Here is a 15,340-nt window from a genome sequence, read left to right as displayed (position 1 = left end):
TGATCGCGACCGAGACCTCTGCCCTGCCGGCTCTCTGGCTCGGGTCCAGGGTGGCGAAGGGTGAGCTGGCACTCCCAGCTCCCTCTCTGTCCCGGTGTTCCCCCCTGTGCGCCCCGCTGCCTCTGGGGGCGCCGGGCCCTGCGGCGGATTACAGGGAGAGCTGCGGAAGGGCCGGGATTAGGCAGGGGAAGTGGCGGCTCTAATCGGCTTTCCAGACGTCCGCTCGGCCGGAGACGCCGCGTCCGAGGGGCTGAGGGCTGGGAGACATTCGCCATGCCGCGGGCGGGCAGGCACCTGCGGGGACAGGGCTCCATAGGTAACTACCTTTCTTGCCACCCACCCCTTGGCACAGACAGGGTGAAGACCAGGCATGGCTTCTGTGCCATGATAAGAGAGGCACGTGCACAGAGTCTTAACTGGTCTGAATCTAATCCTGCAGAGGCTGACAGGCAGTGCTTGCACTCGGTCCTTCTCGGGAAGAGGAGTGAGGGCCTGTCACTGTCAGCGCGGCGCTGAACCTTCATCCGGTACCATGCAGTGCTGTACTGACCCCGTGGTTTCCTGATCTTGCACACTGTGATTTGCTTTGCTACTCTGTACCACGCAGTACAGTATTGATGTGTGCTGTCCTCTACCTTCTTACTCTGTACAGAAAGGGTTTTCGGATGGATCTTTCTGCTGAAGATGTAGATGTACATTGGACGTCCCTTACAGAACGAATCTGAAGGTTCCTGTAGAGGTGTTCTGATTGTCTGTAGAAACGGAGGTCTTCAATAGGTTCTTTTGTACAGCAGAGCTCCAGTGACTTTAGAAATACTGTGCACCATGGGCTAGGTGTGCTAGTCCAGGGGTCGTAACCTCTGTTTTCTTTCGGTTGTGTCTGTTTTGGGGACAGCTGTGCGAAATGATGACTCGGGATTCGGAGGAGTTTTCCTAGAAGGACGCATGACCCCTTTGGTTAAACTTTTAGATTTCTTTCATGCACAGTAAGTGGACTTCAGACAACAGAGGAATCTTTTTGTGCAGCTCTGCTGTGAAGATGGGATCGGAAAGAAAGTTCAGAACAAGGAGTGTCCTCTCAGGGCGCCTGTGCTGGCTGGCTTTGATCTGTCAGCACCGAAGAGGGGGAAAGAGAGAACCAGCTCAAACAGGTCATTAGAGGGAAACCAGCACATGAACAGCGATAGAAACCTGATTCTTTATTTGCACTATAGGTAGATCTGCTTCAGATCTCACTAAAGTGCACAATGAAAGGTGAAGAAAACGCATTTTATCCCACCAACAGCACACTAAAAAAATGATTATATTACATTACCTACAGAAGAAACTAGCAAAACCGGTCTTGGCAGTACTTCTGCGTTGAGTGAAGTCCTGCTGCCATGAGCACTGAAAACTGCATGAGCACCCATTTTTCCATGTCATTCTTCTGCCCAGAAAAAGGTTTATTGCATTGAATTGCGCAGATGTTGCAAGGGTTTTGTTGCCTGGCTAAGCGAAGATAAGTACCAACAGCACACAAGGTTTATGGCTTTTTGCTTTCCAAGGTCGTATTCCCAGCTGTGTGTGCAGTCGGGGGTCTGTTCACAACCCTGCTGATGACAGACTAGGGGATCCACACACCCGTTCGTCTGCGGCTGGCTGGCCAGCACACACGCAGGTTTATCTGTTGAACCAGCTTCCAGGGCATTGTCTCTCCTTCTTCATCAGTCAGAGCTGGGACAAAGAAGGGCTGCCCTCACCCCTTGTGTGCACGCCTGGTCTGTGTTGCCCTCCTATCGCAGAGCTCCACCTTTCCCACCTCCTGCTGGAAGATCTCTGCGCCTCTCTGCCCATCAGGGCCTTTGTGGTACATTATTTTCTGCCCATGTGTGCTCCGGGGGGAAAGATAAAAAGAAAAGGTCTCTGTGAAAGAGCTGCACCCGTTAGGGACCAGTGCACGTCCTGCTTTCTAGACGTGTGGGACATTTGAGCTTTGGATTATAGTGAGGTCTTCTTTGGAGAGACCCTGTGCAGTAGATTTAAGTTTACTTTATTTTTTTTTATCTTCCTTGCCTCAGAAGGGCAGCTTTGAAGCAGACAGCTCTGTTTGAATTGTCTGTATAGAACTGACATTTGATGAGAAAATGTGTTACACTACTGCCGATTTGCAAGATCGAAGTGTTGGGAAGACTCACGACATTGAATTTGTTTGTACTTACTTCTGTTGCACATGGGCATGGGCCCAAGCTTGATATAATTGTAGATGGATGGTACTGGGCTGTAATCTGTAATACAGACACGGCTTATCTCCAGTGATGGTTTACAGTGTGCTCCTGGGGCCATGCCTCATCCCTGTAAACAGAACAGGAAGACGGATCCCTGCTCAGACGGAGGACCGGGGAAGCAGATTGCACTGGAGAACAGTGCATGTTTGAGGATGCCTGCTCGAAACCTGCCACCACACCCAGCTGCAGCAACGCCGTGGGCTGTGTGGGTGTGCCTGTCTTTACTGGTGCACGCAAGGCCCATGTCCTGCTCGAACCCTGAAGAATGCTTCAGGCTGGACTCGAAGTGGGGGAAAAGGAGCATGTGTGACGGAAGATGTCAAATCCCGTTTAATACCTTCGCAGGTTGTTGGCACATCACTTTGGACCATGCAGACTGACACCTGCAGTGCATGTGCCTGCGCAAGAGGTAGCTTGGTAGGCAGAGGCAAGGCCTGATGGGCTGAGATGGCTTGGAAAGATTCTGTCGCAGCTGGTGACGCAGTTGATGAGATGCTGGACTGACAGGAGCGGCAGCTCTAGAAGGCGAGCCCAGCACGCTGTTCCCGCAGAAAGCTGTTGGTCTGCACTCGCTGGAGACGGCGCTTCTCCGGTCGGGGTACAGGAAGCAAGTCCTGACCACCCCCTCCTCCGCCCGCGTGTTCTTCAGCTCCCGTGGGATTATAACCCAGCGAGGGGAAACACGCCCTTCACACGGCCTGTCTCTCAACGACACATCGCTTCGTTAGTTTAAGTACACGTCTGAGTGGCATAAAACCTTTGTTCATCTCTTTAAGTGTTATTGCTTTTATTAATTATTAACGTAATGTCCCGATGTTTAATCCTGAACCCTTTAACGCTATGATATATAATTAAAGGTTTCCCAGAGGCAAATGCGCAACGGTAAAAGAATATATTTTAGCGCCTCTCGGGTTCACGGGGGTATGCGCCCCCGCCGCTGCCGCCTCAGGTCGGCCCCCCCACCACTGGGGACTCGAACCCGGGCCTCCGGCGTCACTCAACAGGGACCCGGCCAGTTGAACTGAAGGGTAGCCTCCCGTCAGCCCGGCGGCTGAGGTCCCTGCTATTCGCAGGGAAGGGCGGTGACGTCACTGCGCCGGTAAGCCGGCTCGCCAGATGCGGCGTTTCCAAAGCGAGCCTCCAAAAAAAAAAAAAACGTTTGTAACGTCTGGAAACGGGAAAATGACCAAGTGTCTCGGACTCGGAATCCGCCAAAACGTCGACTTACAAAGTCAAGGGTTAACAGTCCCCCCTTCGAACTGTTAGATGACATGAAATCAGATTATTCCTCAAGTCAGGTCAAATGTTTTTTTTTTTATTTATTTCAAACGGCGACAACAGCAAAACAGCGGGACTCTCGCCTTCATGCACAACGGATTGAAACTGTCAACCCGGCCGCCCCGGAGAGGCGTGCTGGCCCTTTAAAAGGGGCTGAAGGCTATAGCCCCTGCGCTCCGAGGAGGAGCACGCTAGCGGGGGCCGAGGGCGTGCGAGCGAGCGTCTCCCTGCCCCGACGGCACCCTCCGCGACGGGGCGTGTGTGCGGAGCCGCAGGCGGGCGGGCGAGGGGAGCTCTCCTGGCGGCTCCATCACTCTTCGCCTCGGCCGGCCTGCAGCAGCTGGGTAAACCCGGCCCTTTTCTCCCCCCGAAACTGCCTGCGCGGAGGACGCTTTTCATTATTCATCCCCTCCCGGTGCCCGAGGGCGGAAGCGGCGCTCCCGGAGCTGAGCTCGCAGGGAGGAGACGAGTGCAGGAGAGAGGAGAGAGGAGGAGGAGATGGGAGGAATAATCGGGGAAGGGGGGTGGTGGTGGTGGCAAAGCCTATCGCTGTGCGATGCCGCCTATTATCTTGCTTCGACTCCTGTCATCATCAACCCCAGATGGAACTGAGCCTCCGCTGCCTGAGAGGCGGGAGCGGAGCGCGTTAAATATAAACAAACAAACCCCACAACAAAAGCGTGGCGTATAGTGCCTCCATCAGCAGGTTGCTTTATTCGCCCGGGGGGTCCCCCCTCTGGGCACAGCTGGTGCCGGTGGTGTCGCTTTCTGAGCGGCCGGAAAGAGAGGGGGGGGACGCTTGTCGGGAACATGTCATCCAGCGCAGGTGGGGTGTGGGGGGGGGGTTTGAGAGAGAGAGCGAGCGTGCGAGGGAGAGCCGGGGTGGCGCGCGCTCGGCATCACTTAGCGACGGTGCGCTTGTCACCGCGGCACGTTCCGACAGGGGTCTGACCGCCCCTCTCTCTCTCTCTGTCTCTCCCTCCTCCCTCCTCTCTCTCTCTCTCGCCATCTCCCTGCCTGCCTGCCTGCTCTCCTCTCCTCTCCCGCTGGCCCATCCCTCCCAACTGCGCCGGGGCAGGACCCACCTGTTCGTCCTCGGGCTACCGGAAAGCGGAGGATGAGATGTCCGGCACCACGTCCCAGGCCGACCCGCTGGACGCCGCGGCTCGGACCCTCGTCCTGAACCAGCCGCAGCTCACCAAGTTCTGCGACAACCACGTCAGGTGAGGCGAGTCCGGACCCAGCCTTTGCCCTCGCCGCCCTCAGTGTAGACAATTAAGTAGCAAGTCCCACTTTTTCTTAACCCGCAGTTTGTTTCCGTTGCAAAGGAGCAAGTAACGGGTTTATTCCGTTACTGAGAAGGGAAGGAAGAAAACACAACGTTTCGGCTGTGGAGCCTTCTTCGGGTTTGTTTGTTTGTTTGTGTGTTTTAATGAAATTAACAACGCTTCTGGAGACTTCTGTTTTGTGTTTGTGGCCGCTTTTTTTAAAAAAAAGGAAAAAAAAAACAAATGACCCGCAGGCCGTGTCAGATCGCAAGCCCGGATACTTCGGGAAAACGGTTCCTACTTTTCGCGACACTAGGTTTAAATCACGCGTGCTTCCGATCGTAGTTTCTGATTTGATGTGTGTGGGGTTCATAAATAGGCGGCGATTTTGTCGTTTCGTCGGAGCAGGCTTCGTTAGCATCCTCGGCGGGACCGACCTCACGCCTCGTCATGTCGGTTAGGTTCATGACTCCCGGCCTTTGCAACTGTTACAGTGAACGCTAAAACCGTGACACAATCGTGCTAATTCCCCCCAGTGAAAGACTACAAGTACAGAATATCTCCTTTGTGCCTCCCGCAGTTGTATCAGTGGGCAGCAACTGACAGCAACTTCAAAAAACTTCGAATCCTATTGAGTATGTCTCCGTATATAACGTAAAAGTGCGTGGAATAAAAGAAAAAAAAGAGTATATTTACCACAAAAGCTGGATGTAAAAAAAATAGTTTTACAACCTTGCAACGGTGAAGGTTAAGACAATTTACATTTAGTTGAAAAAAGGGCTTCCTTATCGAACATTTGTGAATAATGTTTCTATGGTAATCTGAATACTACGTGTGAAGTGCTGTTTTGCTGTTATGCTCTGGCAGCTGTTTATTCAAACTGTACTGTTTGAGTAACACCAGTTGGTACAACAGATACTGACTGTATAAGGAGCTCTAAGGTATGTAGTACAACAGGTAGCGGATGATGTTGAAATGAGTGATGTAGCCCATTGCCCAGAACTGAGTGCTGAATAAAACATGACCGCCGGGATTGATGTCATCACGTCAGAAGACACGCAGCAGCTCCAGTCGTGGCTGAACAGTGAGAATGTGTGAAGCTGCCCAGAGGGTGGAAGGGCTTCAGTAACGCTCTCTGAGGTGTCGTTTAGGCCATTATTCGAGCTTTACCTTTAACTTTTATCTCTTTCATACACACAAGACATCTCGCATTCACACAAAACATCTCGCATTCACTGGGTTTATCTCTTTCATACACACAAAACTCTCACATTCACTAGTTTTATCTCTTACACACACAAAACTCTCACATTCACTAGTTTTATCTCTTACACACACAAAACTCTCACATTCACTAGTTTTATCTCTTACACACACAAAACTCTCACATTCACTAGTTTTATCTCTTACACACACAAAACTCTCACATTCACTAGTTTTATCTCTTTCATACACACAAAACATCTCGCATTCACTAATTTTATCTTTCATACACACAAAACGTCTCACATTCACTAGTTTTATCTCTTACATACACAACACTCTCGCATTCACTAGTTTTCTCTCTCACACAAAACACATTCACTAGTTTTCTCTCTCACACACACAACACTCTCACATTCACTAGTTTTATCTCTTTCATACACACAAAACGTCTCACATTCAGTAGTTTTATCCATTACATACACAACACTCTCACATTCACTAGTTTTATCTCTTACACACAAAACGCTCTCACATTCACTAGTTTTATGTTACACAGAAAACTCTCACATTCACTAGTTTCACCTCTCACATACACACAAAAAGATGGAAGAACACTCATCGCAGGCGTGGTAGCCGATGACAATGAAGCTATTGCTTCTGGTGGGGGTGTTCTCCAAGACCATAGTTGTAAAAAAGAATTTGTTCCCAACTGACTTCTATAGCTGAATCAAAGCTTAAAAATATAACGATCATGTTCTTATTAGATTTAAAATGTAATTATAAAGTTGTGCTTAGTCCAGAGAGCTGCATTTACGGTGTCTATGTATTCATTCTGGGGCTTCTGTGCCACCCCCTTCTCTGAGCCATGAACTTCACTGAGGCTGGCAGTTTAGATCACACTTGATTGCGTGAGGCACTGAGATAGGAAGAGGAGGATTCTCTGGCACGTGCACCCACTCTGTGTGTTCAGCACAGAACTGTTAATCCAAATCCCTGTTTGACACCATTGGAGCACTTAATATATGAGATGTATAAGGAGCCCACCTGGAGAGCGTCTCAGCAGACTAAGGCTTGACCCCTGTGCACCCAGTCAGCCCTGTAGTTCCCACCATTGCCACCATGCAGCTAAACAGCACAAATTACTCTGTCCCAGAGAGATGTGGAAGAGACACGACAGCCACAAAAAACATTTGAGGTATTATCATAATGTAATAAAGCCTGTTATTTTCTTATATATAGCTCATATTCTGCTTTCGGTTTTAAAAATGGCTGAATGAGCACTATAGATTGAAAATTCAACTACTTTTGAAGCACTCAGTGCCCATTAGTGTAGGCCATTAGTGCGCTTTATTTCGGTGCCTTATGTTTGTTGCATTGTTTTCAGTTTAATTCCAAAGTGGAGGTCTATTTTTAAGAACTTATTGACTGGTCATTGAGATTAAAGGCCTTCTTTTTTCTAACAAAGCAGAACATTGTCCGTTAGACTCCTACTCCACCACAATGTAGTATACAGTATATTACTCTAATGTACCTCTTTCTTCTTCATCCTCACTAAGCACCTAGGTTATCGCCAGCTTGTGCATTTTTATTAACTATATGTTGTTGGAACAAGCATCATTGAAGCTCCTATGTAGCAATCTCCAGACTTATCAATATATTCTGTTTTCTTTTGTCGGAAGTGCACCACAGCATCTCGCCTGTCTGCTCCAGTGTGCTATATACAGTAATTGGAAGTCAAGCCACATGTTTGAGAAGTTTGTACAGATGAACTACCCAGTCTTTATTGGTCTTTATAGAGTAGTAAGATGAAGAGTAATTTTAAAACCTTTCACTTCAAAGCAAAATTAGCTTTTTGTACCTCCCAAATACAAGTTTATATACATTTTATATCTGTTGTACAGAGTATGGATCAGGGGGAAAAATGTCAGTGTTTTATAAACTAGACCTGGATTGATGTTCTCAATTTTGGTTTTTTTGAAGCTGCAAGCCTTTAGGGAAGGTCTCTTGTAGATAAACTGTTTGCAAACATTGAGAAAATGAATACTTGGAGCATTTGAAAAACTGAACTTGCTTTGTGACAAAAAAGCAATGCAGTCCTGAAGGGTTTTTGTGGAATATTATACTACCAGTGTGTCCATAAAAACTACATGGCCCCAGTACTAACCCACACATAACATTCTGCTGGACCTAGAGTATTTGTCAGGTAAAAATGAGGATACGTGCTGGAATTTGTAAATATTTTGGTGTGTAAATGCTACATATTTTTTGCATGAATTGCATTTTTTCTACGTGAAAGCAGAGATACAGAAATTGTTACTAATTATTATAGTTAGGTAGGGTTTCCTGGATGGCATTGAATCAGTGCTAAGATAGAATGAAGCTTTCAGGCTTAGAGCTGCAGATCCCACTGTTTAATAGCAAAGATTAGTGTACTGCTGTCTCTTCTTTTATTTTTTCAGAGTAGTGTTAAATAATTACATTGCCATCTTATCTTGCTGAGTGCTGTTTACCTTTTAAACTTGTTATAAAGCGAGAGAGCCATTAGTGCATGTAGCATTGTGTTATAGTGCTGTTTGTCTGAGTACAGAGCGATACTCTACTCCAACACCTTAATAAATAGTCCTATCACCCTAAATGAGAATATAAGAACAGTTCCAATTAAGGGGAGACCATTCTGCTCTTGTTTAATAGAGCTAAATGATTCCATTCTACAGTTTTTTTCTTGGAAGAGTATAAGCTTCAAAAATGGTTGGAAAATGTGGCTCAGCCCACAGCCCACAACTCTAAACATGTGTCTTATGTACAGCATTTGATTCTAAATGCACTTCCATGTAACACTTGTCTTCTCTGGGTCATGTTTTCCTGTTGATGAAGACGTCTGCTGTGCTTTTTGCTTTTTCTGTGCAAGACTTCAAAGATTAATTTCTTTCAGGCTGTCAGTTTTAAGACGTTCCTCCAAGACACTGGAATGTATCTAAATGGTGTTCTCTGGCCTGATTCCAGTTGTGACCAACATTGTACCCACTATTATGCGTCACTTGATCATTGCAACACTAAGTGCTATAACCAAGCCACTGGTATATCTTCTATGTAGTGTATCTATTCCTTATCATGTTCTTAAATTTGTCATTGTTTCATTTCTAATTTCTATATGTCTCAGTCTGTGTAATCAGTCATTCTAGGCAATTATGAAACAGTAACACAGCAGGAATGGCATATTAATTCAATAACGGTGAGTGCAACAACAAACGTAACATATCAGTGAAAGGTCTGCCCATTGGCTCTGATCCAGAGTAGTATGTCTGTCACTAGTTTGTCTGGGATTATGTTTTTCTGGGATAACTTTAGTACTGCTGTCTGAATCTAATGCCATGGACCTGAAACATTATTTCATATGTGTAAATAAAAAGTACTAAAAGGCATTATCCTGGGCTTGGAATGGCATCCATAAAAATGTTTTTGGCATGCATTCCTACCTGGTATCAATCTGATAAAATAATATTTACTATCTTTTTACTCATGATATCAGTTGCTAAACCTCTCATTTTGGATTTGTGCTGCCATTAAGCAATATCTGTAGCTCTCTAGTGGAGAAACTCAAACTCTCACAGCAATGATACCCACCCAGTGACAGGCCTTCAAAAAAGCTACACATCTTTTATCTCAGCCCAGTCAGTGACCTTTGTGCTATATCCGTTTAGGCACACATTACTGAGTAATCATCACTGGAAATACTTTTTCATTCCCAAGAATACGGTTAAGTCCTTGTGACATTTTGCTGTGATCAATTTTGCATGGTCACTTTGCAGTTGAAAAAGAGTTGCTCACACACTGTGCACACAGGTATTTGTATTTTAGCGTGTTTTCTCCCATTGTGTATTGCGGTTTAACATAGCTGTGTGTGCTTTTGTCTGATTCTATAGTGCTTTACTACAGCATGAAAAAGGCACTGCAGGCTCTCTTGCAGTCAGTGCAGAGCTGCACACTTCAGCTCAACATTTCCTTTGACACTGCTGCTGTCAGGCACCAAGAATGGAAAAGAAGGGGATGATTTCAGATGGTTAGATTTCTTACTGATATTGTTCTCCTCCGTATTGATTTTCAATGTGAAAGAAAGGGACCAAAGCCAGCAGACTGATCCTACCTTCATTAAAATTTGATTCAGTTCCTGTTGTTTAAAAGTGTGGCTCTGTGCCGTGTCCATGGCAGTAGTTGTGTCATAAAACTACTGTATATTGGATGCATCTCATCTATTCATTTAAAAACAGCTTCTCGTTGCAATCTGTTACTCAGCTGGATTTCACTGCATATTCAGAGAGTTGTTATTATTATCATTATTAAGTAGCTGCTGCACAGCTAACTGACTGATTGCTCTGAGCAGGTGAGCTTTGAGCTCATTTCCCTGACTCATTAGTCAAATGAACATGTCCAAGGTCTGTTAGCCTTGTTAATAATTAATACATGAGGAGTTTTCAGAACCTTTTTTAGAGTCTTCAGGAAGGGATTAATTTTGCTAGATTAGAACCTGGCACTGGACAGATCTTCAGTGCAGCATTTTTACTGTTTCTGATAAAGAGTGGCTTATCATTTGCTATTGTGCCAACATGTATAGCACAGATGCTTGTCCTTATATGCTTATATGCAGATTTCTCATTGCTGATTGAAATATCACATTGTAGAGTTATTTTCAGTCACCAGCTGTCTTTGGGTCAGTTGTTGACATCACAGAAAACTTCAAAGATGACCTGGATTATGAGCATTTTGGAGTTCAGTGTCTCTCTTTAGCCCGGCTTTGTGCTTGTTCAGTGATCCTTCCTATTGCATCCCTACTGCTTCCCAGAAGCAGCTAGAATAGGCTAGAGGTTTAAAGCACAGTTCCATATGTGACAAGGTGGACTGTGAGACTCCAGCACTGAGCACCCTAAAATTTAATCTCCATTCCCCGAATAATGACCCTGCCTGTGATGTGATATCACTAATCATTAACTAATGTTATATCTAACAATAACACAAATATTCGGGAAAGGATAAAACAACCCATGTCTCCTATTGTATTCCAATCATTTTCCCATGCTTTTTAGTATTTTGCCTTGATTACAGTGCATAAAAAAACTGGTACACTGCTTTGCACGATGTCTTTATTATTCGTTCTAATAAAACGACAGCCGGTTTGAGCCTGATAGCTTTTTATTCATATTTGTTAGGTTTAAATGAGATATTTATTCATATTTAAACATATTGGTTTATTTGTGTGGTCTGCGAGAAGTAGCAGTTCATGGTTCATGCTTGCCTTGACAAGATAAGAAGCAATATTCTAACGGCAGCACAAAGATGTGAAAGCTGCCCCTGTGGGAGCAGAGCCCATGTTGTTTTAGGGATTCTCCTTGGTTGTTGTAATCTGGTCATCTGTCATCAGATCAGCCTTGATCATGTACTGCATGGACTGCTCGAGCTGAAGGTTTGCGCGTGTTCCGTTTGTAAGTACTGTAAATCATCCTTAAGAAAGGCATTACAATACTAACCATGGAAATTGCTGTTTTGCAGGCTGTATGGAATAATTGTGAATAATTGGTTTCTTCACCCTTTACTGAACACAGAAAGAGAATGACAGCTGGTAACTCCAGAGTGCTATTAGCAATCAGTGCTAAAGAGACAAGACACTTTTTACTGCTGAAAATCATGCGGCAGACAGATCGCTATGAATAGCAGTAATTGCAGTAGTAGTGCATCAATAATAGTAGAAATATTAGCTCAAACAAGCATGTTCATCAGTTTAATAAGTGTAATAACTATTGATTGTTACAATAAAGTTGTTTGGCTCAGATAGATAACATTATTGAACATTCATTTATTTCAGTAAGAGGTAAACAGATCATTGTAGTGCACTTCCACACTGGAAATGCAAAGTATTACTAAGTACTACATGTGAAAGGCAAACCTTCTGAGCTGCAGAATTATAATAATTACCCCAGTGCCGTAGTTTACATTCCACAGGTGATGTTCATTAAACAGTGTGTATTAGAAAATAAAATGTCAGTGTATAGATAAGGTTTGTCTTTCCGTGTTAATGTTGGAGCTGACATTGACGAATGCCGACCTCCCAGGCTGGGCTCTCTGAGCTGCTGATCACTGCAGTGCCCGGCAGGAGGGGAGATGCGTGCTCCGGTGTGGTCCTGGGCAGTTCAGATGAGGCTTCTTCTTAGATTATCATTACTGGATTATTACCTTGAGAAAAACAAAAACCTCAGATACGCACATGCTGCAGGTACTGTATATTCAGAAACTAGCTGTAGCTGTATGTTTTTGAGACCATGTTTGCTGACCATGTATAGAAGTGTTTCAGAGCACTTTGCTTTACACGGTGTGAAGGGGTAGATATTTAGACTTGACCACCGAGAGCAATCTGTCTGACATGAGGCCTGGCCCAAACTCAGGTCCAGCAGACCTGGAGGAAAGCAGCCACAGTGACTGCACCAAAGACAAATGACATTACTGTGAAACAAATGTTTTTAAGATTATTGTTTTTCTAAGATGAAAATCTTTTCCTCAAATCTTAACATGTTGATAGATTACTAAGATATACAGTGGGCTCTTTCAGTCCATGCCTTTGCAGGCTTTTGGTCCAACTCTCCCTTGATTTGGTAATTGATCTTACTGCTGTAGGTCACTTAAATAATTAAGAATTACCGTCAGCAAAGACTTTTAGTGCAGTGGAAGGCTCAAGGTTGCCTTCCCATAGTTAAACTGTCTCTGTCTCAGGAAGGCTGTCAGTGTTTACCATGTTTGCTCTCTGTCTCCTCTCCCTAGCACGGCGAAGTACAGTGTGCTCACCTTCCTGCCACGCTTCCTCTATGAGCAGATCCGAAGGGCTGCCAATGCCTTCTTCCTCTTCATCGCCTTGCTGCAGGTAAGGCTGCTGGCCGCTCCCAGTCACTGACTGACCAGAGCCTCCGCCCTAAACACCTCTGCTCTTCTCTGACTCCCCAACGTGAAGCAAGCAGTGCACTAACGAACCACTTGGATGTTATGTATTCAGTCATGTCTGGCACTGAGGTGATAGGGGCTGACAGGGCTATTCTGCACAGGGTAGATCCAGTTACACCCAGTTTTGGATTCCTAATGAATATAAAAACCATGCATGGTGCTCCAAACCCACCAGTCTTGTGTTGTTTTGTCAGCATGTTGGCTCTGCGTCAGTTCCTTCTTTTCCACTGCAGACTGAGACGAAATTCAGTCCTGCACTCTTTTAAAGCTCACTTCCATGGATCCACCATTTGGACAACATCATTTTTTTATGTCTCATGATCATGGGGAAGTGAACATCCACTTCACTTCAAGGGCAAAGAGTTAAAAACCAAGGTCTAGCGTTTTTCCATGTGTACAGTATGTAGACAGAGAATCAAAAACATCCATTTGCCAATCCGTAGTTAGGGCTGTGTAGAGGTGTGATTTTAATTAGTTTTGCTGTATTGGCCTTGCTAAAACCTGGTCATGAGAGTGGGGCTGTCACATACTGTACATAAGAACTCTTTCTCTTACATAAGAGAAAAGCCATTGAGCTGCTGCATGGGTGTGAAGGGTGAGAGTGGGGTGGAGAGAGGGATGAGAACCTGGGTAAATTACCATCCTGATGGACAAGACTAGGGTTTGACCTCCTCCCGAAATCTCATTCAAAACTCCATTTAAGTGAATCCCGTTTGTCCTTTTTAGGGCAGTAGAACAGCAATGATCATGCGATCAGTGAATTTTTGCCTCATTTGTTGGGAGAACTGGCTTTTCTTTCCCTAGTGCTCTTTCTCCTGATGAGAAACTATTTATCTGTACAGACCCTTCACCCTGACAAAACACAGCAACTGAGAACCACTCAGATAGCATCTCTGAAGATTTACAATCAGTGAAAAATGAGATAAGATTGTATATATAAACTCTGTAGGGTTCTGTGCTGAAGGTTTGTTTTTGCAATTTAGATTCATAGCCTAGCATCATGGAATGTATAACTGCAAGTATGGTTGCTCTGAAAATAGGAGCAAAATATGTATCATTTAACATCCTTGGGTTCACTGACGCATGTACAGTACACAACCTTCTGAAAGAAAGATGGCTGTGATTAACAGTACATAAACATAGAATGTAGCTGGAGAGTTTGAATCCTATCTCCAGACTTTCAAAGGCAGTTCCAAATGACTTAAGTGTAATAATATGACCCAGTGGACCTCTGACTTCATGTGAGCATGACCTAAACAAATACTCGTACAAGTCATGGAATGTCATTGATAAGAACGGCCAAAAAGTCAGTCCCTTTCTTTGGAAAGTAGTTTCACGACTGTGATGTTCTGAGCTGTGAAACCATTCAAGATGTCGTGGTGCTGAATGTATTTCATGATGTCTGTTGTCGGTATGTTATACCGAAGGATTTGAGCTCTGGTAAAACCTGATATAGCTGCTCCTGGGATTAATAACACTGCTTTCTCAAAACAGCGATTAACCAGTCAGTTAGAGAATCAGTGCCTTTTTTTAACCCATTTCTCCAGCAAATCCCAGACGTGTCTCCCACTGGCAGGTACACCACCCTGGTGCCCCTCATCTTCATCCTGACTGTGGCTGGAATCAAAGAGATTATTGAGGACTATGTGAGTGTGCTGTTCTGCCATTCTGACTCATAGCACTGCATGAGTCCCTGCAACCCTAGAATCACAGCATAGATCTATAAAGAATGGGGATTATTATCTGCAGATTGGCTCTTATGATAACCAGGCTGATGTTCTGTAAAGCATTTGTATTTTCATTAAGATTTTATGGATTGTTTGTTACATGTATATATAATTTAGATAAATAGCAAAAGTGCTTGTAATTTAGTTTTATACCTTCCATATAACTTAGTCTAAGTGATCTTAGACATTTCATCTTTCCCTAAGGTGGCATAATAACCTGTTCTTATTTGAATCCCATAAACAAGAAATTAGGGATGTGGAAATTTGTGCATTTTGTTTTAACTTTACTGTTGATTTTACCACAGAAAAGGCACAAAGCAGATAACACTGTCAACAAAAAGAAGACCATAGGTAAATCAATTTCTTGTCAGAACTGTGTTAATCAATGGATGTGGCGATGCATGTGAACTGATTATCATTTAAATTGAATTCTTTAATTGATGGGGAAGCTTCTGATTTTTTATAAGAGCTCAGGAAGACTTCAAGAACTTAAGAAAGGTTACAGACAAGAAGATCCATAAATTAGTAGCTAATTGATCCATAAATTTGATTACTTCATCTCCTGCCATAAAATTATTTTTAATTTAATTCGTTTTCAGTCTGATTGCATTGC

The 15,340-nt window shown here is 44.6% G+C and overlaps 1 protein-coding gene across 6 annotated transcripts in view; it reads left to right on the top strand.

Annotated features, from left to right (window-relative positions):
- Positions 1 to 15,340, top strand: part of atp8a2 (ATPase phospholipid transporting 8A2) — a 117,502-nt gene that overhangs the window by 6,842 nt on the left and 95,320 nt on the right. For 3 of the 6 annotated variants that reach the window (XM_088638787.1, XM_088638789.1, XM_088638788.1), the window contains 4 exons: positions 4,621 to 4,765; positions 12,824 to 12,923; positions 14,548 to 14,646; positions 15,033 to 15,078. In XM_088638787.1, the coding sequence (XP_088494913.1) occupies positions 4,621 to 4,765; positions 12,824 to 12,923; positions 14,548 to 14,646; positions 15,033 to 15,078 (390 nt within the window). Of the gene's footprint in view, positions 1 to 6; positions 317 to 3,946; positions 4,369 to 4,620; positions 4,766 to 12,823; positions 12,924 to 14,547; positions 14,647 to 15,032; positions 15,079 to 15,340 lie in introns of those variants that run through there. The other 3 variants (XM_088638790.1, XM_088638791.1, XM_088638792.1) reach the window with 3 other exon arrangements.

This window comes from Lepisosteus platostomus, chromosome 7 (assembly GCF_059453375.1).
Source record: "Lepisosteus platostomus isolate fLepPlt1 chromosome 7, fLepPlt1.hap1, whole genome shotgun sequence".
In the NCBI taxonomy this organism is placed as follows: Eukaryota; Metazoa; Chordata; class Actinopteri; order Semionotiformes; family Lepisosteidae; genus Lepisosteus; species Lepisosteus platostomus.
This window is presented reverse-complemented; position numbering and strand designations above follow the sequence as displayed.